The following is a 25,363-nucleotide window of genomic DNA, read 5'->3' as shown; positions in this document are numbered from 1 at the left end:
TCTCAATTTAAAAAATGGCCTACACTTTTCTTTCTTTTACCAAAGTGTATGTCCACACAGTTCCACCTCCCACTTTTTTGCCCATTCTCCTAATCTAAGTCCTTCTGCAGTCTCCCTGCTTCCTCAACATTACCTGCCCCTCTGCCTGTCTTTGTATCATCCACAAGCATGATGGGATATGTAGTGTCATTTGATGCGATGGAGTACACAGGACAGGATTCAATGATGACCATATGTTTTATTTGTGATGTGTGGTAAAGACCTGACTTATGCAAGATGGGTATCTTAAAATGTTTTGGATATACCAATTCATTTCTACTATTCCTGTTCCATCTTGTTCTAAGAAGACACTTTCCTTTCTGTCAGAAGTTTTTCTAATTTTTCACTCATCCAATTTCCACAGCTTGGGGCCAGACCTAGGGCGAGTCTTGTCCTATGGGAAGCTAGCATTTCAGAGCTGGTATCAAGGGATATATTGAAGGCTCTTTGTCTACACGCTCTGGCACATGACCAGTACTCTATGGGACACACTGAGCAGTTCGATATGCTTCAGAAGGATGATTGTGTTGAAAAAGAATGCCTTTGTGCTGCATTCACAATAAACCTCAGTAAAAATCTAAAATCTTGCTGCCTCAAAGAATTAAAGCAGTCTTTCTTTTGGGTGGAAGACTTTGGTAGCACTTTGACCATCTGCACGGATAAATTTCTATTAATAGTTACCAATGTAACACATGGGCATAAGTTTATATGGGAGGTTTTTTATTAATTTACTGACTGTCTTAAAAAAATCCACATGAAGGAGACATAGTTGTGCAAAAGAGCTGAATTTAATTTTTTTTTAATTGCTTGCAATTGCTAATGAACTTTACTAGACGTTCACAATAAAAAAAACACCATTGCATTTACACTGACAGAAACAGAAATATTAGTGAGTTAATGGGAATGTTCCCAACATTTTTATGTGTAAGTGAAATCTTTCAATTGTACTTCATGTGTGATCAGTATTTGTACTTGTACAACAGGAACAATTGCAAACAGTTGATTGCCAGGTCTAATAAAGATATATAAGGGACACGATCTACTTTTTTTTGTATAAAAGTTAACAAAGGGATATGATAGCTTTTGAAGATTTGGAAGGAAATCTTCATTTTCACATTCAGCACTAAATGAGACTTTTATTGGTATTTCCAAGTAACTGGAAGGAAACTGAAACTGATCTTTGGACAATGAATTTGGAGCAATAGTATTTGAACCAAAGGGAATATCAGTTAAGATTCTTCTTGCCGTGCATTCTACCTACAGACAAAAATTGAATTTTTCAATAAATCACTTGTGAATGGTGTATAGGGAGGAGTGAGGTAATCAGAAAATAATGGCAGGATACAATAAATACGGAAGTATTAATACAAATTTTTCTGTCTAAATACCAGTGATTAAATAGCAATACTAAATAGCAGTGATTACAGGATTCAATATGTTTAGCATTATTTGAAATAACTAGATTTATTTGTGTTTAGTTACATGTTGCCAAAATATACAAAATGCATTTTATCCATTTTAATGTTCCTGAGCACCATTGAATGAAAGGAATGTTACTTGAATAAAATGTGCTGTAATAAGATTTTCTCACTGATTTGTTTCATTTTCTCTTATAGTGCTGATGGAGAAGTAAAACATTGCGTGATTTATAGCACGCCAAGGGGTTATGGATTTGCCGAACCATACAATTTGTACAGCACGCTTAAAGACCTGGTGTTGCATTATCAACAAACTTCACTGGTCCAGCACAATGACTCTCTGAATGTGAGACTGGCTTATCCTGTCTACAGTCAGATGCCCTCTCTGCGCAGATGAATGTTCAAGAGTTGGCCATGAAAGATTACAGAATACTGAGGGCATTGTACTTGGCTGCTTTTGCACAGTGAGTACAGAATGTGAATCAGGACAGTGGTGTACTCAGAGTTCAGGTGACCTGGTGCTACCTAAACTCCAACTGTGACTTTGTTTTCAATCAGAGAGAAACAAAAAAAAACTGGAAATGTATCTAATATTTTTCTTTTGGTTTTTGTTTTGGTGTCATTCGTGTGGAGCTGAAACTTTAGTCCAAATAATCTGGTGCTGATGGCTCTGGGCTATTCATCTTACGAGTTTAAAATTCTCCAGCTTTCAGATGTTCTTTTTCATGGAACAGCCAGTAAGAGCTCTGATAGTCTTAACTTCAAATCTTTACAACATCTAGTGCAACTCTTACAAGAGACCCAATGTATGAAGAAGACTTATTTACGTTTTTAGTTTAGTCAACATATTCTTCTTGAACTAGACTCGACCAGATTATCTGATTTCTTTCACTCGTTGGATGACACTGAACTTGGTGTGAAAGAAGACCAAAGGCATTCAGGAGAGCTTCTGACAAAATAAACTCTTGAAATTTGGAAAAAAAAACGTTGCACAATGGGTCGCTTTTCAATGTACTGGAGTACAAGTAAAAAAGAAATACAAATAAAGAACATTTTATGGCTTCTGTGACTCTAGAGCTCTTCACAAAAAATATAACCAAAATGAAAAGACCAGGGCATCTTTTGATGTTGGTTTTAGCACTTAATATTCAGTCAGATGTCTGCAGCCGCACATATTTGCACCAAAATTTGTGTTTTTAAAGAATAAAAACACTAATGCGTAATGTTATTAACATAACCTTGAAATTTTGCAGTTTTGTTTTGATTAGTCATACATAACCCATAAGGTAAGCTTCAGATCTTAGTTGTAAGAAGGCACTTACTTTAAAGGTACTTAAAATTTGAGTTAAGAGGGAAGTGAGCATTGCTTGAAACAAAATACTTTTGTTTCATTGCTCAGGAGTGGAAAGTGCAATTTGTAATGCTTCTGGATGGCAAAGAAAGATCATGTTGCTTAAAGGGAGTATTGGGAAGAATGGTTATGGGAGTACTAAATTGGTGGGTAGTTACAATTCTAATAGAAAACACAAGCTGAATTACTTTTCATATTCATGGAATCAGATTTATGAAATTTGGCTGGAAATGTACAACAGTAATTTTTTTGAGTTGGATGGAATTCTTTGTAGATTATGTGAACAATTTAAGTGAAGCAAGAGACTACTTGTTAAATCCACTGAGCATGCTCCCTAATATACCATGTTTTAAAAATATTAAAAAAAGTTGAGGAAGCAAGTCCCCTTAGATGCACAGGGCATTTTGTTTAGGTATGTGCAATTCAAATTAAAAAACATTTTACAGTTCTTTTTCCAAAAGAATAAAATGATGGCAGCTAATTTTCTGCAATAATTGTCTCTTTCTTGAATCTAATATTTGCTTCAAATTCATTTTAGGAGCTGGATCAGTCATTTCATAATATATTTAGAAGTATTTTTGACCTTTTCCTGTCTCCTGCCAAAACTTTGAGATCTAGCACAGCTAGTTTTCTTGAGTAATAATTTGGTTCTCCAAATTTTTCCCCTCTGTTGCACTCCCCTCTATTACTCCATTTATGCACCAACAAAAATACTGAAAATGCTATGTTCCTTTTTTGTTATGAATAAAAGCAATGGGCTCTCTTTGAGAAACATAATTCTTTTGAAACTTACCTCCAGCATTTAGAGAGAGCCAAGGTAAGTTTTCTGTATTTCTGGTTCCTTTCCCAGATAATTTAAGAATTTACAAAACCTATTAAATGGTCGGGATTTCTTTTTCTAGCCATCCAGATGCGGTTGATTTTAAATATGTAGCGGTTTTTGATGTTGTTGCAGACAACTGATGCACTATGTATCAAGTTATTTTAACAGTGAAGTTGGCAGAAGTAGGGGCAGCTTAAAGTCTTGAGGGCAACTAGAACTAAATAAAACATTGAAGTTTTATTTTGTAAGGATCCCTGCTACACTGCAAGTAATGGCAAAAGTAGAATTAGCATATTATTACTTCACTGTGCACAAGCTGGTACTTATCCGGCATATATGAACGGTGTGGCTGTTAACTGTTGCCCATTTACTTAAAAAAAAAAATCTTTTCATGGTACTTAAGCAATCTTATTTCTGTTATTGAATGTTTTTATTTGTACTGGTAAAGAAAGTTGGACCCTGGAGCATAGTAGAACTTTGCTTCTTGGATTCATGGGAGGGGCTTGGGGATGGTATTAGTGGTAGTAGGTGATTATTATTAAGTACTTCTGAAAGGTATTAAACGGCAGATGAGAAGCACTTAGACTCGAGTGTTCTTGCTAATATTCAGATAATGTTTTTAGTGGGTATATTGCATTTTACCCTTTTCTGAGAAAGTGTTTAAACACCAAGTCTGGGTAATTTGGTCACATTTTTAGGAAATGCTTTTAATATCAAAACTTTGCAAATTGAGTCCTTTCGGAAAGTTGCAGGAATATTGATTCGTTGTATTGATGTTATGGATGCCAATACACATTTTTATTTATCCCCTGCCATCCATAGTGTCTTGCAAATATGTGCAGTTTTAATTATTATAAACATGAATAGGAATGATATACAGTCCATACCAAATCTGCCAGTGAAGTGTTATGCTCTGAGGTGTGGATCAGCTACAGCTGGTATTCTCCAGCTGGATTTAAGTCTTCAGTTTGGAATATTTCCTCAGTTGTAGAGAATTCCTGACAGATGATTGGAAGAAGTAAAGGAAATTAAAATGGAGAACAATCTTGACTGCGATTGGTGTTTATTGATGATGACATTATTCTCCCGTCTGTCCAACTCTTGCAGCCAATAGAGACAATGGCAGAAAATGAAGAAAAGAGGAGATTTTTCAAAGTGCAGTTGTGAGTAGGAGTAGGACATTGGGATGGAAAAGAGTAGGAATGTCCTGAAACTTTTAAAATACTTTTTTACCAATCATGTTTAATAAAATGGCAATAAAATAACGTGCAGACTACTCAGAACATGCTGTCAATTTGTATTGAGTTCAGTTAAGATAAATTTGAAAGTGCTATATTAAAATTAAAAATTGCAATATTTAACCTGATTTTTCCAGATGAATAGTTCAATCTATCATCAATATTTTTTTCATATGCTTATGTAGTAGCCAACAATTAAACAAAATTTGAAATAAGGTGCCATAAGGGCTAAAATATATCATATTTCTTGACTTGCTCTTAAGGATTGTTTCTTTCCCACCTACCCTGTTCTCCTTCTACCCATTCAAACTGCACAGACTGACTCTTCTGTGCCCATAATTGGTAGAAGGGGAGATCAAACTCTCTTGAAGCTGTTGCTTCTGAGGAGGTGAATGAGAGGGAAGGAATGTGAAATGGGATGCTTTTTACCAAGGCACCTTATTGCAGGCGACATTCTGATGCTTCCTTGGAACAAATAAATCTTTCAAGACATCTTGAAGTTATTAACATACATGATTTGTAATGAAACTACGTAAACTGGAATACCTAATGAATTGTTCTTTACTGGGATTAAAATACTAACTCGATGAAATTTCTCATAAACTGAGTGGGTTTGGGGAGAAAGCTTGGCAGGTGGAACTGGAGCTTGCAGCTATAAAGGCCACTTCTTTACATCGCCATTTTACTTTAAATGACCAATGATCTTGACTGAAGAAGTTTTATTGTAGCAGAAAACATGGTTTATGAAGTGTTTTCAATTTTACAGCAAAATGATTTTTAACAAAATCCTTGTGTTATTTGAAAGGGGGAAAGTTGATTAATTTCTGTGTTATATTTTGTATTTTCAGTTATTGTTTAAAAGCCATATCCATTCACTTTTTGAAACTTCTCAATTTTGATTTTTAAATAAATTTCACCACTTTTGAACATGAAATAAATAATTAAAAGCCAGCAGGAATAAAACAATTAAGAGCACCTGGTTGCATAGGAATATTTCATCCTTTCAGTACTGGGATCTTGATTTGAATGTAGTATGAGCTGGTAGAATGGACATTGCCCTTTTGCCATGTGCTAGGGAACAAAGTAAAATGTGTTTGTTAGTTAATGCTTAGTCCCCAAAGAACAGAGGTCTGGGAATTAAAATTACTTGTTAATTGGTACCCAATTAAGTAATAACTGCTTGAACCACAAAGTGGTGATGGTATTGAAAATGAAATGTATTAAAATCTCAGATTGATAGGAGGTTGACAGGAAAGGAATGGCGATGAAAGCATAGCAAAAGGAGTTTTACTGTATAATCTGGCATATTGTGCTTGATTTGACTGTTTAATACTGATAACAAAGTGGTTTTCATTCTTGTTGCAATAGACAAAGCTGGCACAAACCGAGCCTTCAAAATTGTGTGCAACTAGTATTTCCCCTTCTCCCAGTGTATGACTGTAGCATCAAATTAAGCAAATGAGGATGGAACTTAAACATGTGCATAGCTTACCAAATTAAGTACCCGAAAAAAATGGCAGATAAACCTTAACTCATAAGTGTGAAAAGCATCGACGTTCTGCACAAAATAATATTAAAACTGCAAAAGTTCTGTTTAATTAAGGTCAATATCTCCAGTAAAATAATCACATCAATCCCTGCCAAAATTATTGAAAAATGAAGCCCTTTAGTACATTCCACTATGGTATTCTTAGTTCCAAAATTTGGAATGTGATTTTTAATCCACTGCAGTCTTTCCAAGTTGCTCATTTAGCACTGAATTAAAAGCTATGTTGAGCTCAGTATTCCCGTCCATTAAATTAGTTTGCACTTTGAGCTATTAATGCTGATTGCAGATTTATTTGGGAAGGGAGAGGAAGTAAATTTGTGTACTTTCCAGCATTGCTATCTACTGCTACCTGATCTTTTGTAGCATTGGTTTTCCTACACTTGTGAAGAAAGCACATTTATTTATAAACAGTTGACAACACAGAATTCCCAGCTTGGTAGAAACTCCTAATGATGGGACAATGCTGTGATTCCAGTGGCATCGTCACCAATTGTTGACTTAGTGTTGATTGATAACTTTTTATGCCTTTCTAGTCAGTATTGTATTTGCACATTTTTATTTCAAAATAAGTTAGGTGCAGAAAAGTGTGCTTTCAAGTTTTTTTTAATGAACACTTTAAAATTCTAGCCTGATATACTTGCCTCATTTGAATTATTATATTCTTTGATCATTTTAATTTTGGATTGTTTTGGTTCTCTGCAGGACAGAAGGCTTACATGATTTGTTCCAGGCAGTGAAGTAAAAAAAACACATTGTGCATTCTTCTTTTCAATTTTGCTCTCTCATTTTCATTGTGTCATCACTTTCAAACTTTATCTTTCTCTTGCTCAAAAATTTCATGTGGAAATTTCATGCACTTTTCAAAGACAAAAACCCAGCATGTAACTTAAGTATGTTGACTGTTGTATCTGTGTAATTCAACTTTGTTCTGTCTGTAAATGGTGTAGTTTTAATATGAACTTATGTAGCTTACAAGAAAAGGTCACATTGTGCATTACAACTAATAGAGTAGCATTTTGCTCCCATTCCTGGTATGTTATACTTTACAGAAAACTGTATCTGCACTAGGTTGTATCAATTGTGCAAATCTGTTCCTATTGGTCATTTGTGACACCAATAACAGGTCACAGCATGTATGGGATTTTCTGCATTAGAAGCATTCTCTGTGTTTCACTCTACACACAGTAACTGCTACCGTCTTCACAACTGGTGATATTTTTCCTTTTTTTGTCAAGTTGCCATAACTTCATATTATTCATCTATCTTGAAGAATAAAAATGTATTTTGTTGAGAAGCAGTGTGAACGGTTTAACTTTTTAACGAAAATAAAACCGATTTCACTTACTAATTTCTACTTTTGCACTGTTGATTGTGATGTCCTCCTCTATGTTGGGGGAAAAATAGTTCAGTACAATTCCTACATAAATTTGCACCAAAGAAATTCTCACAAGATACCTTTGCAAATCTATTAGATTCTATAAACGCCTTCAGGATGCTCTATAGAAACACTTGGGAACTTGTGTAATAGAAAAACAATGCAGACTATAATTTTCCATTTTAAGTGGAAGTAATTAATCATAAACTGGAAAAGTTCACTGTAATGAAAATAAAGCAACTGTGCTAAATAATTTAATAATCTGATTTCTTCAACTGCTTGGATAGATCTGGAAAGTTTCAGGAATAGTAAGTAAAATTCTTTAGAGTAAACATTTAGCACAAATAAATGAATTTGTAACCTGAAAGGATTTGCATTCCTCCAAAATGTTTTGGTTGGAGTTCCATGCTGTTTTAATAATGGATAAATCAAAATACCGAATAATTTGCTTCCTCTATTAGAAATATGATGCCATTCAGCATGATTGGTTGTAAAATAATGGGAGTCCCAGGTTCACAAACCAGTTTTCTACAATGTCATAATATTATACTGACGTCATGTTTGTAATGATGTCTAAGACTTAATTTCTATATCTTCCATTTTACTTAACAAGCTTTAGCTGGATAATTGTATGTACTTTTGTAGGAAACAAATCTGTTAGTAATGAGTATTCCAGTAATGAGAAAGACTTGGTTTATATTTTTAAAAACTCACTAGATTTAAGAGAAGGCTATAATATCTGGCATAATGCATTATATTGGATTAGGAGAAGGCAGGGGGATCTCTGAAAATAGTAGTGTAGTAGATGAGATAGCTGAAATTTAAAGAAAGCAAGTCCCAACGGGCAGGAAAGGGACCAAGAAAGGTCTGATAGGGCAAAATGCATTTATTTTAATGTATCAAGACAGCTAATCGCAGAGTATGGATTGACACATGAGTTGTGATATTACTATTAGGGAAATGTGGTTGTGGGATGGATAGAATTGACAGCTCAGTGTTCTGGAGTATAGACAGTAGAAGTATGATAAAGGGGGTAGTGCTTTTGTTGGAGCAAGTAGGGAGAGGGAGAAGGTTGATGCTTTTGCTGCTGCTTGTGGGTGGGAGGGGTGAGGGGGCTTAGGGTTTTCATATTTCTATCATTGTTTTTTCCTGTTTTGTGGAGGTCTGCAAGAGTAAAAATTACAGGTTGTATACTGTATACAATCTCTGATATTAAATTGAACCATTGAGGTATGAGAGAAGGGAGAGTTGTGTTAGGCATTGCAGTACTTGTAATGTTAGTAGGGAATGAAGGTTCAATGAGTGTACATGGTAGACCTTTAGTGTACTAGGCAACTGCACACAGAATTGGCTCGGTGAAAGGAATGAGAGTGATACTGAGCAGTAGTATTTTTTTCTCCAGAAAGGATGCCTATAACCACTGATTTGCCACAAGGATTGGTGTAGGGTCCCTATTGCTAATCATAAATGATTTGGATGAGAATATAGGTAGCATGATTAAGTTTGTAGATGACACCAAAATTGTCTTGTGGTGGAAGTGATGAACGTTCTCTTCATTTTACAACAGGATCTAGATTAACTGGGAAAGAGGGCAAAGTGAAGACAGATGGGTTTTAACTTAGACAAGTGCAAAGTGAAACCAGGACAGGCCTGGGTTAATGTTGTAGAACAGAGGGATTCCAGAGTGCAAGTTTGTAAGTTCCCTGAAAGTAGTGACAGAGTTTGGATGTCATGTTACAGCTCTGTATGATAGTGATGAAATTAGATATGGAATGTTGTGTGCAGTTTTCACTGCTACACTTCAGGAAGGATGTGATTCAGCTAAGACAATGCAGGAATAATTCATAAGGATGAAATTGGGTTTGGAGGGCTTGAATTATGAGGAGTGATGATAAGCTGAGGGGCAAAGGTTAATAAAAATGTGGACATAGATAAAATAGATGATCTGTGTCTTTTCCCCAAGGTAGTGGAATCTAAATTGAGAGGGCATAGGTTTGAGATGAGGATTTTTTAAAAAAAAGATTTGCCACATGAGCATTGAAACATAGAGTGAAATGTATTGTTTGCTTCAAAACAAATCAGATCAGTGAGGATTTTGCAGTGTCACCGTGCTTCTGGCACCAACATAGCTTGCCCACAACTTACTAATCTTATACACCTTTTAGAATGTTTTCACATTCAAGACTACAAGAGGAATTTGTAGTGGTGAGTATAATTACAATGTTTAAAAAGACGTTTGGATGGGGAAGGTTTAGTGTGAAGTGGGCCAAATACGAGGCAAATAGGACTAGCTCATGGAGGCACCTTAATCAGCATGGATGAGTTGGACCCAAGGTTTTTGAAAAGTAATTACATAGGGGGAAAAGGGCTATGCTTTCACCAGTAAGTGAAATTGCACAACCCAAGCTGTTGATCTACCATGCATTAATGTATTATGTTGTGATTGAATGACGCGGACCACACAAGTGCAACTGCTAAAAAGGAGTTCAATTACACCAATAAGTATCTAATACTTTATATAGTACTGAATAATAACATTTGGTTTCAGACTTACAACTCTGAAATGAGCCCTCAGTCCGGGACTTTTGTCTATCCACATTAATCCCATTTCCCTGCATTAGGTCCATATGTTTCTATGCCTTATTTGGTTATGAACCTGTCTAAATGAGTATCTGATCTCCAATACCATCTCTGGCAGCAAAATCCAGATATCAACCAGTCTGCTTATATTTAGCATAATGCTCTTCAGTACCAGTGAAGGGAGTTCCAATTCCTGCCGGTGCCTGTAAGGAGTTTTACATTCTCCCCATGACTGCATGGGTTTCCTCCAGGTGCTCTGTTTTCTTCCCACAGTCCAAAGATAGACCAGTTGGGAGGTTAATTGGTCATTATAACTAATCCCCTGATTAGGCTAGGATTAAATCAGAGGATTGCTGGATGGTGCAACTCGAATTTATCTAAATAAATAAATACATAAATATCCTACCAGTACTGTGGTGACCATGAATGTGTGCTATATTTAAAGTGTAGACTAACCAATGTTTCAGCATAATCTCTCAATTTTTATATTCTGTGCCCCAACTTGTGAAGGAAAGCATGCATTATGCCTCCTCACCGTTTTTTTCCACTATCAGGGAACCATGGACTTGAACCCCAGATCAGGTTTATTACCACCGGCATGTGACGTGGAATTTGTTAACTTAGCAGTGGTTCAATGCAATACATAATCTAGCAGAGAGAGAAAAATTATAATAAACAAGTAAATCAATTGCATATATTGAATGGATTTAAAAAAACATGCAAAAACAGAAATACTGTATACTTAAAGTGAGGTGGAGTCCAAATATTCAATGTCCATTTAGGAATCAGATGGCAAAGGGGAAGAAGCAGTTCCTGAATTGCTGAGTGTGTGCCTTCAGGCTTCTGTATGTACCTCCTACCCGATGGTAACAGTGAGAAAAGGACATGCCCTGGGTGCTGGAGCTTCTTAATAATGGACACTGCTTTTCTGAGTCACCGCTCCCTAAAGATGTCCTGGGTATTTTGTAGACTACTACTGCCGAGTTCCTCCAGCATGTTGTATGTGTTGCTTTGACCACAGCATCTGCAGTGTACTTTGTGTTTACCCAAGATGGAGCTGACTAGATCTACGGCCTTCTGCAGCTTTTTTCAGTCCTGTGCAGAAGCCCCTCTGTACCAGCCAGTGTTGCAGCCTGTCAGGATGCTCTCCATGATACATCTATAGACGTTTTTGAGTGTATGTGTTCACCTGCCAAATCTCTTCAAACTCCTAATGAAGTATAGCCACTGTCTTGGCTTCTTTTTCACTACATTGATATGTTGGGACCAGGTTAGATCCTCAGAGATCTTGACACCCAGAAACTTGAAGCTGCTCACTCTCTCCACTTCTGATCCCTCTGGGATTGGTATGTGTTCCTTTGTCTTACTTTTCCTTAAGTCCACAATCAGCCCTTTCGTCTTACTGACATTGAGTGCCAGGTTGTTGCTGCGGCACCACTCCACTAGTTGGCATATCTCACTCCTGTACACCCTCTAGTCAGCACCTGAGATCCTACCTACAATGTTTGTATCATCAGTAAATTTATAGATGATATTTGAGCTATGCCTAGTCACAGAGTCATGGGTATATAGAGAGTAGTGCAGTGAATAAGCACATGCGCCTGAGGTGCACCAGTGTTGATTGTCAGCGAGGAGGATATGTTATCACCAATCTGCACAGGTTGACCATAGACCATAAAACTAGGAGCAGAATTAAGCCACCTGGCCCATCAAGTCTGCTCTGCCATTCAATCAAAGCTGATCCTTTTTTTACTTCTCCTCCTCAACCCCAGTTCCTGGCTTTCTCCCCATAACCTTTGATTGGTTCCTGATTGGACATGGCATCAATCTCTGCCTTAAATACACCAAATGTCCTGGCCTCCACAGCAACATGTAACAACAAATTCACCAGCCTTTGGCTAAAGAAATTTCTCCACACGTCTGTTTTGAAAGGGTGCCCCTCTATCCTGAGGCTGTGCCCTCTTGTCCTAGACTCTCCCACCATTGGAAACATCCTTTCCACATCTACTGTGTCTAGGCCTTTCAACATTCAAAAGGTTTCAATGAGATTTCCCCCCCCCCCCTCAACCTTCTAAAGTCCAGCGATTACAGACCCAGAGCCATCGAATGTTACTCATATGATAACCTTTTCATTCCTGGAATCGTCCTTGTGAACCTCCTCTGGACTCTCTCCAATGCCAGCACATATTTTCTAAGATGAGGGGCCCAAAACTTCACAATATTCAAGGCAATGTCTCACCAGTGGCTTTATCAAGCGTCAGCATCACATCTTTGCTCTTGTATTCTAGACCTCTTAAAATGAATGCTAACATGGCATTTGCCTTCCTCACCACCAACTCAACCTACAAGTTAACTTTTAGGGTGTCCTGCACAAGGACTCCCAAGTCCCTCTGCATCTCAGATTTTTGGATTTTCTCCCCGTTTAGAAAATAGCCTGTACATTTATTTCTACTACTAAAGTACATACCCATGCATTTTCCAACATGTTTTGCTTCTTGCACCACTCTCAGTAAACTCTAGAGACAGCTGTGTGTGAAAATCCCAGGAGATCAGCAGCTTCTGAGAAGCCCAAACCACCTTGCCCGGCACCAATAACCATCAGACATTGAGTTCCCATTTCTTCTCCATTCTGATATTTGGTCTAAACAACAACTGAATCTCTTGACTGTGTCTGCATGCTTTTATGCATTGAGTTGCTGCCACATGATTGGATGATTAGATATTTGCATTAACAAGCAAATGTACTTAGTGGACACTGAATATATATTTAAGCTAATTTTGTTTGCCAGCATTAGAACCCATCCTTCTAAACTCTTGTTATCTGCATATTTGTCCACATACAACCGAAATGTTTCTATCTCAATCACTTCCTTTGATAGCTAGTTCCATTTGTTGTGTACGTGTGTGTGAGAGAAAGAGAGAGGTAAATAAATATTTTTTAAATGCATTTGGGTTTTTATTAAACCTTTCAACCCTAATCTGGAAACCATGTGCTCTAGTTTTTCATTTCCGTACTCTGGAGAGGAAGGCCACTCACCCTATCCATACACAGCATGGTTTTATTTACCTCAGTGAGATCATCCTCCTTGAGTCCCGGCAACATCCTTGTAAATCACTTTTGCACTACTTCCAGTTGAATCACATCCTTCCTCTTACAGGATGGCCAATACGGAAGGCAATGCTTCAAGTGTGGCCTTGCCAATATTTTGTAAAATCACACCATAACCTTGCAACTTCTATAATCAATACCCTGAGTGATGAAGGCTATTACGCCAAACACCGCTGCCACTGCCCTATCCATCAGTGATCCCATTCTAAGGGAACTGCACTTGTACTCCAAGCTTTTTGTTCGACAGGGGCCTTTCACTTGATGTCAGATTCCTACATTGGTTTGTCTTTTTAAAATGTAATACTTCGTATTTTTAGCAATGTAATTCCATTTGTTATCCCTCTGCCCACTTACCTTGCTGATCAAGGTACAGCTTCATTCTTGATACTTCTATTCACTGTCGACCTAGCTTAGTGTCATCTGCAAACTTCTTAACTGTTCCACATATTCTCATCTAAATTATTAATATTGATGTCAAAAAGCACCAACCTCTTTGGTACACCACTAGCCACTGACTTTCAGTATGAGAAACCTCCCTCCACTGTTACCCTTTGTTTCTTACTATCCAGCCAATTTTGTATCCAGTTTGATAGCTCTCCTTGGATGCCATGCAATCTCACCTTCTGTACAGTACCTTATCAATACCCTTATTGGAACCCATACAGCACATCTACCACCCTCCCCTCCCACCTTCCTCATTGCGTAATCAAAAAATACAATCACATTTGTAAGATAAGCCATGTTGACTTCCCCTAATCAACTCATGTATTTCTATATGTAAGTATAGCTTATCCCTCAATGTTTTTCAGGTCCTTACCTACCACGGATGTTAGGATAACAGGTTTTAATTAGTGGGTCTATCATTATAACCCTTCTTAAATGCACAACATTTGCTACCCTCCCATCTTCTGCATCTTGCCTGAGAATGGTAAAGTTCAAATATCTCAGCAAAGGCTCCCGCAATTTCTTTAGCATCTCCTAGTGTCCTTGGATATACGTCATCTGGACCTAGAGATTTGACTACCTTCATATATTGTTGACTTACACAAAGAACTAGAGTTGCAGCACAGATCCTTGAGGCACACAGCTAGATGCAGGTTTCCAATCTGAAAAATATCCTTCCACTACTTCCTTCTGCTTCCTGTCATCAAGCCAACACTGAATTTAATTACCCAACTCATCTTGGCTCCCATGTGCCATAAATATTTTTGTCTAGCCTAACATCTCGGACTGCGTTGATATGGGATTTGACAATGTTTACCATCCCGTCCTTAGCAGTCTTGTTTGTTACCACTTCAAAAACTTTGCCAAATTAGGAAGGATTTATTCTACTTAAAGTCATGCTGACTGTCCCTGATCACCCCCTGCCTTTCCAAATGTACATAAACCCTATCCTTTAATATTTTCTCCATGTCCCTACTACTGATAAAAGCTTCACTAGCCTGTAATTAACTGACGTATTGCTAAGACCTGTCTTAAGTAAATGAACATTAACTTTCCTTCTGTCATCTGGCACCTTGCCTTGCCTTTAGCAAATGAAGATGCAAACATTTCTGTAAGGGTTGTAACTACCTCCTCCTTGTTTCCCACAACATTCATGGATAACTCTCATCCAGCACTAAGGACCTAAGAACCCTATCTGACCTGTTCTAGACTATCTACATACTTCTTCCTGACTTCACTATATTTCATAAATACAGAAAAGTATTTATTTGGAACCTTGCAGAGATCACCTGGCTCCACACATAGATTACCCCTTTAATCCCTAAGGACACTCTCCCTTTCCTAGAGTACCAAAATTGTGAGGCTGAAAAAGTGTTCATCTCTTTTGTAATTACCGTGCTAACTCTCCTCAGGTGCAATACTGTGTATTACCTTACCAACTCTCCCAATTTGTTAATGCGGAAAACTGAAGGATTTATAAGAAAATATATTTCCTTCTCTGTGAGGTACAACAGTGTGGTAGATTTTCAACAGACCAAACTAAAATGAATACAAAAGAGCATTCAAGACAGTCAGGGAAATGATAATGGAGAAACACAAATCTGGGGAAGGGTACAAGACCATCTCAAAGGCACTGAACACACCTCGGAGCTCAGTGATGCCCATTGTGGAAAAAGTGGAAAAAATATGAAACCACAGCTACACTGCCTAGGTCAAGTCCTCCCCTCTAAACTTAGTTGCTGGAGCAGTCTGGCACTTGCAAGAGTGGCTACTGTGACACCAACAGTCACACTGAATGGGATACAGAAGTCAGTGGCTGCAAATGGAGTTCAAGATCATGGCTGCACAATCTCTAAGGCCTTGCACAAAAGGTACTAGGGTATTTATGTAAGAGTGGCAAGGAAGAAGCCCTGGCTTTAAAAAAAATCCTTGCCCATAAAGACTTTGCAAAGTGTCACTTAGAAGATACTTTAAAGATGTGGAAGAAGGTCTTGTGGTTGGATGAAACTGAAGTGAATTTTTTTGGCCTCAACACTAACAGTATGTGTGGGATAAATACTACACATCAGTGAGGTAACACCATCCCTACTGTAAAGTATATTTGAGGTAGCATCATGCTATTGGGATGCTTTTCTGCAGCAGAGACTGGAAATTTGGTCAAGGTTGTTGGGAAGGTGAAGGCTGCAAAATACAAAAAGATCCTGGATAAAAGCCTGCTAACCTCTGCCACAAAGCTTAAACTGGGGAGGAAGTCCGTGTTTCAGTAGGACAACAACCCAAAGAACTCTGCGAGAGCAACCATGGAGTGACTTCAAATGAAGAAAACTGATGTCCTTGAGTGGCCCATTCAGAGTAGTGACCTTAAAACCTTCTCTGGCAAGACCTCAAGATTGCCATCCACTGCCACTGCCCTACTAATCTGGCACAGCTTGAGCAATTTTGCAAGGAGGAATGGGCAAATCTTGCTCCTTTACATTGTGCAAAGCTAATAGAGACTTATTCAAAAAGACTACTGGTTGAAATAGATGTGAGAGGTGGTTCAACCAAGTACTGAGCAAAGAGGGATGAATATCTTTGAACTGCTGACTTCCAGTTTTGAACTTTTAGTTTTTCATGCTTGCCATTTTCCCTGATTTTAGGGCTCTGCTGTAAACAAAATGAGCATGTGATTCACAAATTAAAAATTCTCAGTTAAATGATCATACTCCCTGGTTATAATACTCATTGGCTGAATACTTTTACAAGGCACTGCACAGGATATTCCTCAAGATTTTCCTGATCCCAATTGTTTCCTTTTTAAAATCTTCAATATGTTTCATCATCCAAGGTTCACCAGTTTTGTTATCTTTGACCTGCACCCTAAGCAGAATGTACTGGATCTGAACTTAGAAACATAGAAAACCTACAACACAATACAGGCCCTTTGGCCCACAAAGCTGTGCCGAACATGTCCCTATCTTACAACTACCTAGTAGCCCTCTGTTTTCTAAGCTCCCTGTAGCCATCCAGGAGTCTCTTAAAAGACCCTATCGCATCAGCCTCCACCACCTCTACTCACATGGTCTGTGCCTTCTAAAGTGCACTGATGGCATCTGCAAAGCAAGGCTTTGACCAGAGTGCATTTCCAGCTCAGAAGAAAGATCTAAGTTGTGATCTAATGGTTTCTTAATTTGAAGTGTTCTTAACAACATGGAAATATTTTGTTGTTGGTGGTATTGCTCTTAAGGCAGTAGGAAACAATGTACTGCAACCAAATATTGAACGAGACATGGTGCCGAAGGAAGCTGTGTGAAGACTTTTGCTGTTTGCGGTTATAGTGTTATTTAGCATTGAAACGGGCCTTTTGGTACATCAAGTCCACACTATATGTCAACCACCATTTGCACTAACCCTATTTTATTCACCCTAATCCCCATCAACTCTTCCCTCCCACCCCCCAATTCCAGATTCTACCACTCATCTCACACTGGGGACAGGTTACACCAACCTGCACACCTTTGGAATGTGGCAGGAAACCGGAGCACCTGGGAAATCTACGCAGTCATGGGAACCCCAAACGGACACTAGCAGAGGTCAGGATTGAACACTGATCTCTGGAGTTGTGTTCCAGCAGCTCTACCCACTGCCCCACTGTGCTGATCCCTATCTATTGATCTATGAGATGAAGGAACGACAATAGAGATGGAAGAAAATAAAGCAGTGCTAGAACTGAGAGATAGAAAAAAACACATTCTTGGAAATCAGAAATAAAAAAAGGCTGGAGTAAATCCAGCAGGCTACGTTGCATGCGTTGAGAGAATTCACAATACAGGTTGTGTCCTTTGTGGTCAGAAGTGGTCAGATTCTAACATAAACTGATTGACTTGCATCCGTAACATAAATAGGTGAAAGATGAATTGCTGTCTCTGAGCGTATGTTGAGATTTGATGGAACAGTAAAAGAATGAGAGCGGGAATGAAGACAAAGTGTTGGGCCTCTGCAAGTTCAGGATAAAACCTTGAGGATGAAGTTTGAGAAGGTGATCAGCTAATCTGTTTTTGGTGTCTCAAATGTAGAGGTCATCATATGAGCACATCCTGTGTAACTGCCTTCCATGTTGGCAACTAGTCCCCCAACAAGTCATTATTTAAGGTTCAATGACAATCCGCCTTTCTGATCCTCAAAAATCCAGTTCTTTATTTAGTTTTTCAAGTATCTCAACCTGTATATTTAATTGTATGCTCAATCAAGTATGTTTAATTTTTAATACTGCCCTACCATAGAATTTTTTTTTACATAAAGCTGTTTTTGGCAATGGTTTCCTTTTACATGCTAGCAAAAATAAAGAAACTTTAGAAATAGCTTTTCAATTACCAAATGGACTTTAGTATAAGAAGTTGGCCTGTACTTCCCTGAATGAAGAAGTTTGGCAAAGGAGCTAATTAAAACTTTTTAAAAGGCAGGGAGGTGTTGGGGTCTGGAATGTACTGCCAGACTGGAAAGGAAAAGAATGGGTAGTTTAATGGGAAGAACTTTTGGGGATGGAACTAGTTAGACTGGTCTTGTACAGAACCTGCACAGATTCACTTCTTCATACAGCCTTTATGTTAGTTTCTGCTTCAAGTTCTGAAACAGAGTTCTCTTTGTATTTAGCATGAGGTAAGAGGACACTAATGTTTTTGAAAAGTTATAGTACCCTTGACTAATTAAAAAAATGACTTTTCATGCATTTTCTGAAATTGAAATGCCAACTTGTCCAAGGGACGTAAATATTATACTGTTATGCATGACGATCTCCCTGTTGGCACAGTACATATAAAGTTCCTTGTGGAATGCTCTTGACCTCACTGGTTTATTCTTGGATATAACAAAGAGATCTCTGTTGGTTATAGAACTGTCTAAAATATAGGCCAGTGGATTTACATTAAATAACAATGATTAATTTGTTTGCCAAAAATTCAAGGATATCACCATATGTCTTCTTTCAGAGCACCAAGTTCTTTTGACTTACAAAAACTCAGCTTGTTAATGACATTTAGGCAATAGTGCCAAGGCAACTAAATCCAGCAGGCTACGTTGCATCTGTTGAGAGAATTCACAATACGGGTTGTGGCCTTCGTGGTCAGACGTGGTCAGATGCTAAGAATTTTTGTTTTCTCTTCTGTGGCTGAAATCATTGGAAAATGTCAGGCCTAAAAGCAGGCCCAGATGTTCCACTCAGCCAATCACTTGCTGATAGATCAGGGATCCTCTCATAGTTATATTCTATATCATGTCATGTCGTAGGAGAAGCAAACATCTGTTTAAATAAGCAAATCGATACTGAGCAAATTCTCCCATCAAGTGCTGGAATTCTGAAATGAAAACTGGAAACATTTAACATATCAGGCAGCTTCTGTGGGGTGGGGCGAGGGAAAAAATTAACATTAATAGTCAAAGTCTCTTTGTCTGAAGTGCTGAGAGATTCGAGGGTTTTCTGTTTCGTTTCCACTGTCCTCTCCCCAGGTAATTAGAAGATCCATATTTCTGCTATTCTCTGGACAAAGGATGTCCCAACCCCACCTAATTCTTCCATTCCGTAATTGATACAGTTTGCATCTTGTTCTCCCAACTTAAATAATCCTGCTTCACATCAGGTTTTGAGAATTCAACCCTTTTTGTCCAGTGAACACAAGGAATTAAATTACATTTTTTCTAGCAAGGCCCAGAAAGAGCTGACGTGGAGAGGATGTTTCCTTTCATGGGCCCAGCCTCAGAATACAAGTATGTCTCTTTAAAACAGAGATAAAGAATTTCTTTCGCTGGTGAGTGGCTTTGTCCCACTTTTGATCTTGAGCATCTAATGATTAAGTGCCAACCGTTGTTCTGACCAAGACCAGTCTCCTCTGTGACTTCGACCACACTTTACATGCTGGCAAAAGTTGAAGTTTATCATGCACTTGAGATATTGAATGCTGCCATCACCAAAAAAGAAACTGTCCACCCCAAACAGATTTTAGATCATGGCCAGGGATTTCAGTCAAGCTTCTTTGGAGAAACTTCTACACAATTAACATCAGCGTATAATCTGCAGCATCAGGAGTTCCAAGACACTCGAGCACCACTGTATGATGATAAGGAATGCCTACCATACCCCGACCGCATTTCGGGAGATCTGATCACTTGGCTCTCCTACCTGCACACAGGAAGAGACTAAAGAGCAACACTCCAAAGATGAGGACAACAAGAATAGGTGGCTGGGGGAGGCAGAGGAGCAGATAAAAAATTCCTTTGAGTCTGTGGCCTGGGTCGTATTCAAGGATTCATCAGGGGATCTCAATACGCCACGGTTGTCACAGACTTTATAAAAGCAGGTGTAGGTGATAAAATCATTGATTCCTCCATAACCAGAAGCCCTAGATGAACCATGAGATTGGCAATCTGCTGAAGGCCAGATCAGATGCATGATAGCAGGACTTGAATAGTATTGTAGGTTTCTGCAAATAAAATGAAGTGAGGTGTTTTATGTTTAATGAAACCCGTAACACATTTATTGAACTCCAAAACCTACACAACAAAAGCAAGTTAAAAACCTTTTACATAATAACATCATCGTGTTAGACTAGCCTCTTAAAGGAAAACCCCATCTAAATGTCGGTGGTTGTGAGTTATGTCCATTTTTCCTGATGACATTATCCCAGACACGCCACCTCCCCAGAATTCACTAAAACTGGCATCATGAGCCTGTCCGAAGCTCGGACAAGCTGCCCGGCTCGGGTCCAGTGTTCCATGGGTGGAGCAATGGCAGGTGCCTCTGGCTCATCCAGAGGTGTGATCACATGCTCATGGTCATGTGATGCCAGGGGCAAGGCAATGGAATCCTCCAAATCTTGGTGGGCTACCTTAAGGCAACCTACTGAAATACATTCTAGCCACTTTTTCCAGGACAATGTCACATGAGTAACGTCACCCACTGAAGCAGAGCATCACCTGTCGTGTCCCACAAGTCTGGATCCTGCTGCTGTTGGCAGCCTCCGGCAAGGCTTCGTCACTTTTTGCCTTCTCATCAACAGGCGATGCTAGCAGCACCCATGTCACACAGGAAGCGTCACCCTGAAAGGGTGTCCGTAATGAACAGTAGATGACCCTGGCAGCTGGAACCCACAGTGTTCACAGACCTCTGATGTCCCGATGCACTGGCACTGTCGAAGCTGCAAGTTGGTCGGTACTTCTTAGCATTTTCAAATAGAGTGTGGCAAAAACACAGGCCCAGCGGTGTCTTTTTCACAGCTGCAGGTGTCCTTGCATTTGGGGCGTTGCTGACTGGGCTTATTGAGGCAGAGAAAGATGGAGGAATGATGAGTGTAGACCATTAGCCATTTTAGCAAGCTCCCTATGGTCCTTCACAGGTGTGTTAACGAGGGCTATGCAAACTTGATCAGGCATTTGCTGCATGAAGAGTTTTTCAGAAATAAAACAAGCATGGTGATTTCCCAGGAGAGACAGAATGTGGTCCGTTAGCTCAGAAGGCCTAGCATCGCTGAGACTGAGTAAGGAAAGCTGTTTGGTGCGCTTCAGACTCCGATAGTCCGAAAGTCTGTACAGGTTGAGTTTTCAGTGATCAGTATTTATTGTGTTCAGGTGGATGTTCTAGCAGAATCACCACTCCCATCACCATGAAACTGCAGAGCAACGCTACCACATAGTAGAATTTGGTGTTGTCAGCAGTGTGAACTGGGCCTCAGCTTATATAAACAAAGTGATGGTATTTTGCTCATAGAATTCCAATAGTTTCAAAGCGACTGCATAAGCCAACATGTTCGATAACTCTGGAATCTTTCCAAAGCATCAGGGTCACCAATTTAGGTTTTTGCAAATTAAACAATGTGAGACATTTTATGTTTAATGAAACCCAAAACACACTTTATTGAATTCCAAAACCTACACAACAAAAGCACGCTAAAACCTTTTAATGCAATAATGTCATCACGTCAGACCAGTCTGTTAAAGTGAAAGCCCAACTCACTGTTGATGGTATTGAATTATGTACATTACTCCTAATTACATTATTAGCTCTTACAAAGTGAAACCAAGTGACATGGTGACAACAAGATTTCACTCCCAGATAAGCTAAATGCCTGCAATGCTCGCTTTGACTGTCAAAACATGGAGGAACTGTCGCAAACAGCTCTAATGACCCTGTGATTTCAGTCTCTGAGGCAGACATGAGAGCATCCTTCAACAGGGTGAACCCATGGAAAGCATCCATCCTAGATGGGCTACTGAGTTCTAAAGACCCATGTTGATAAACTGGCTGGAGTGTTCACTGATATCTTTAACCTCCCTCTTCCGTAATCTGAGGCACCTACCTGCTTCAAGCAGGCTTCAATTATACTGGTGTCTAAAAAAAACGTTGTTACTTGCCTCAGTGACAATCCTCCAGCAGGGTTTACATCCACTGTGAGAAGTACTTTGAGAGGTTGGCTATGAAACATGTCAACTCTTGTCAGAAAAGTGACTTGGATCCATTCCAATTTGCCTTCCAACACAACAGGTCCACAGCAGGTGCCATTTCATTGGCTCCTTGCTCAACCCTAGAACATCAGGACATCAAAGATCCATACGTCAGGATGCTCTTTATCAATGACAGTTCAGCATTTAATACTATCTTCCCTTCATAACTAATCAATAAGCTTCAAGATCTTGGCCTCAATACATCCCAGTGCAATTGGATCCTTGGTTTCCTCAGTCAAAGACCTGGACTGTTCAGGTTGACATAAAAACACCTCCTCCACAATTACCCTCAGCACAGGTGAATCACAAGGCTGTGTGTTTAGCCCCCTGTTCTACTCACTTTATAATTTTGACCAGTTTAAGCACAGTTCAAATGCCATATTTAAGTTGATGACATATTAAGCTGATGACACTACTGCCATTGGCCAAATCAAAGGTGGTGACCAATCAGCATGTAGGAGGAAGGGAGACTGAAAATCTGGCTGAGTGGTACCACAACAACAGTCTCTTACTCAATGTCAGCAAGACCAAGGAGCAGATTATTGACCTCAGGAGCAGGAAACCAGAAGCCCATGAACCAATCCACACTGGGGGATCAGAGGCTGAGAAGCTTAGCAAATTTAAATTTCTCAGTGATTTCATTTCAGAGGACCCAGCATGTAAATGCAATTATAAAGAAAGCATAGCAGCTCCTCTACTTTCTTAGAAGCTTGTGAAGATTTAGCATGTCATCTAACACATGACAAGCTTCTATAGATGTGTGACGGTGAGTATATTAGTCAGTTGCATCACAGCCTGGTATGGAATCACCAATGGAATGGAAAATCCTACAAAAAGTAGTGGATACAGCCCAGTCCATCATGGGTAAAGCCCTCCCCACATTGAGCACATCCACAGAGTGTGGTCACAGGAAAGCAAGCCTATCAGCAGGGACTCCCACCACCCAGGCAATACTCTTTTCTCGCTGCTGCCATCAGGACTCACACCACCAGGTTCAGGAACAGTTATTACCCCTCATTAAGCTCTTGAACCAAAGGAGATCACTTCACTCATCTTCACTTGCCCCATTACTAAACTGCCCCACAACCTATGGGTCACTTTCAAGGACACTTCTTTTCATGATCTCAATATTTATTGCTTATTAACTTATTAGTTTTTTCTGTTTTGCATTTGCACAGTTTGTTGTCTTTTGCACATTGGTTGTTTGTCCATCCTGTCGGACGTGATCTTTCATTGATTCTATTGTGTTTCTTGGATTTACTGGGAATGCTTGCAAGGAAATGAATCTCAGGGTTGTATTTGTATATGTATTTTGATAATGAATTTACTTTGAACTTTGAATCTGTGGAAATCCTTGCCACACTTGGCTGTGGAGCCGAGTTGGGTACATTTAAAGCAGAAGAGAATAAGTTCTTGATTAGTAAAAGTGCCAGAGGTTATGAGGACAGGAAAATGGGATTGAGAGGGATAATAAATCAGTCATGATGGAATGGCAGAGCAGATTGATGGGCTGATTGGCCTAACTCTTCTTCTATGTCTGATGATCTAATGGGAATTTAGTCATGATTTGGAGGACATTCAGGCAAATATATGTCATGTCCTCACTGACAGCTTCCTCGCCCGTTCCCTCCACTAGCTCTGCTTCACAGCTGCTGTCTTGCTTTTAAAGACTGACTGTTTCAAGCAGCGCAAATCAGTCGATGACATGAGCAAGGGAGTGTGACTGGAGCAGAACACTGCACTGATGACCAATGCCAAACTGTTGCAGTTTTGAAGAACCTGTACACTGCAAAATTGCAATTTAAATGGATCTTTGCCAGGCCAGAATAGATAAAATTTATACATTGTCCTGTGCTACCTTATCAGCTGTCTCAAAATATATGTCTTCAAAAATTAGCAGAATGAATGTAAGTTCTATTTAAGTGTGTTCCTGTTTGGAGGAAAAATATTGTCCAGGTACAAAGGATCAGAAAATTATGAAAGATGATTTGTACTTGGAGATTAAACTTTCAAGATCTGCTTTTCTTGTTCCACACATCTAGTTGAGCATGAGATTCAAAATAGTCTCACTAGATTTAATGAGCCTGACTTGGGGCATGACCCACAGCTCTTTAGCAGCTGAATACACACTAGTACTTGGCAGATAATTCTTCACGAGGCTGATTAAATCTAAATTGACCCTTTTTTGGTCTCGGGCTATGGATATTGTCCTGTAATAGAAGCACTCAAAATGTATATTACCCTTGCCATATACTAATGATGGTACAATGAGTTTTGAAATGAAATTGTTCTGAGTTAAAAATATGCAAGTTGACAGCAATATTTTCAGCAAACTTTTAAGCTAGCCTTATGTTCTTTTATCATGTTTTAAACTTGAATAGGAGGAATTTTGTTCCATATTTATTAATGCATTATCTGAAGAGGATGATTGATGCTAAGTGTGAGCAGTGTTTTTAAATTAGAATATTTGTTATGTTGAAGAGAAAAATGCACTAAAATATTATTTTGTAACTATCTGCTTTAATTAGCTGATAGTCCTGTAAGAACATTAGTCCCAAGAAATAACAAGCTTTAAGTAGTATTAATAAATGATTAGAATTTGATTATTGTCACATGCTAAGCCACTGTTGAAAAATTTTGCTTTTCACACCAGCTATGCAGTTCAGTTCCTTACAACAGTACATTGAGGTAGGTCAAAGGGTAACAATAATAGAATACAGAATAATGTGTTACTATTACAGAGGAAAGTACCGTGCAGGCTGACCATAAGGGGCAAGGCCATAATGAGGTAGAATGTGAGGTCAAGAGTCCATATTGTTGGGATAGAAGCTGTACTTGAGCTTGGAGGTATGTGCTTTGAGGTTTTTGTATCGTCTGCCTGATGAAGAAGAGAATGGATATGTATGGTCTTTGATTATGTAGGTTGCTTAAAAGTGAAAAGTGTAGTCTATGGAGGGGAGGCTGA

The 25,363-nt window shown here is 38.9% G+C and overlaps 1 protein-coding gene across 4 annotated transcripts in view; it reads left to right on the top strand.

Annotated features, from left to right (window-relative positions):
• The window catches only part of pik3r3b (phosphoinositide-3-kinase, regulatory subunit 3b (gamma)), a 675,304-nt gene extending 667,538 nt beyond the window's left edge, over positions 1-7,766 (top strand). For all 4 annotated transcript variants that reach the window (XM_059984207.1, XM_059984206.1, XM_059984205.1 and 1 more), the window contains one exon: positions 1,656-7,766. In XM_059984207.1, the coding sequence (XP_059840190.1) occupies positions 1,656-1,854 (199 nt within the window). In that variant the 3' untranslated portion in view covers positions 1,855-7,766. The remainder of the gene's footprint in view (positions 1-1,655) is intronic.
• Positions 7,767-25,363: the final 17,597 nt, after the last annotated feature.

The sequence above is a fragment of the Hypanus sabinus genome, chromosome 11 (assembly GCF_030144855.1).
Source record: "Hypanus sabinus isolate sHypSab1 chromosome 11, sHypSab1.hap1, whole genome shotgun sequence".
NCBI classification, from domain to species: domain Eukaryota; kingdom Metazoa; phylum Chordata; class Chondrichthyes; order Myliobatiformes; family Dasyatidae; genus Hypanus; species Hypanus sabinus.
The sequence above is the reverse complement of the archived record's forward strand: the minus strand, read 5'-3'. Positions and strand labels throughout refer to the sequence as shown.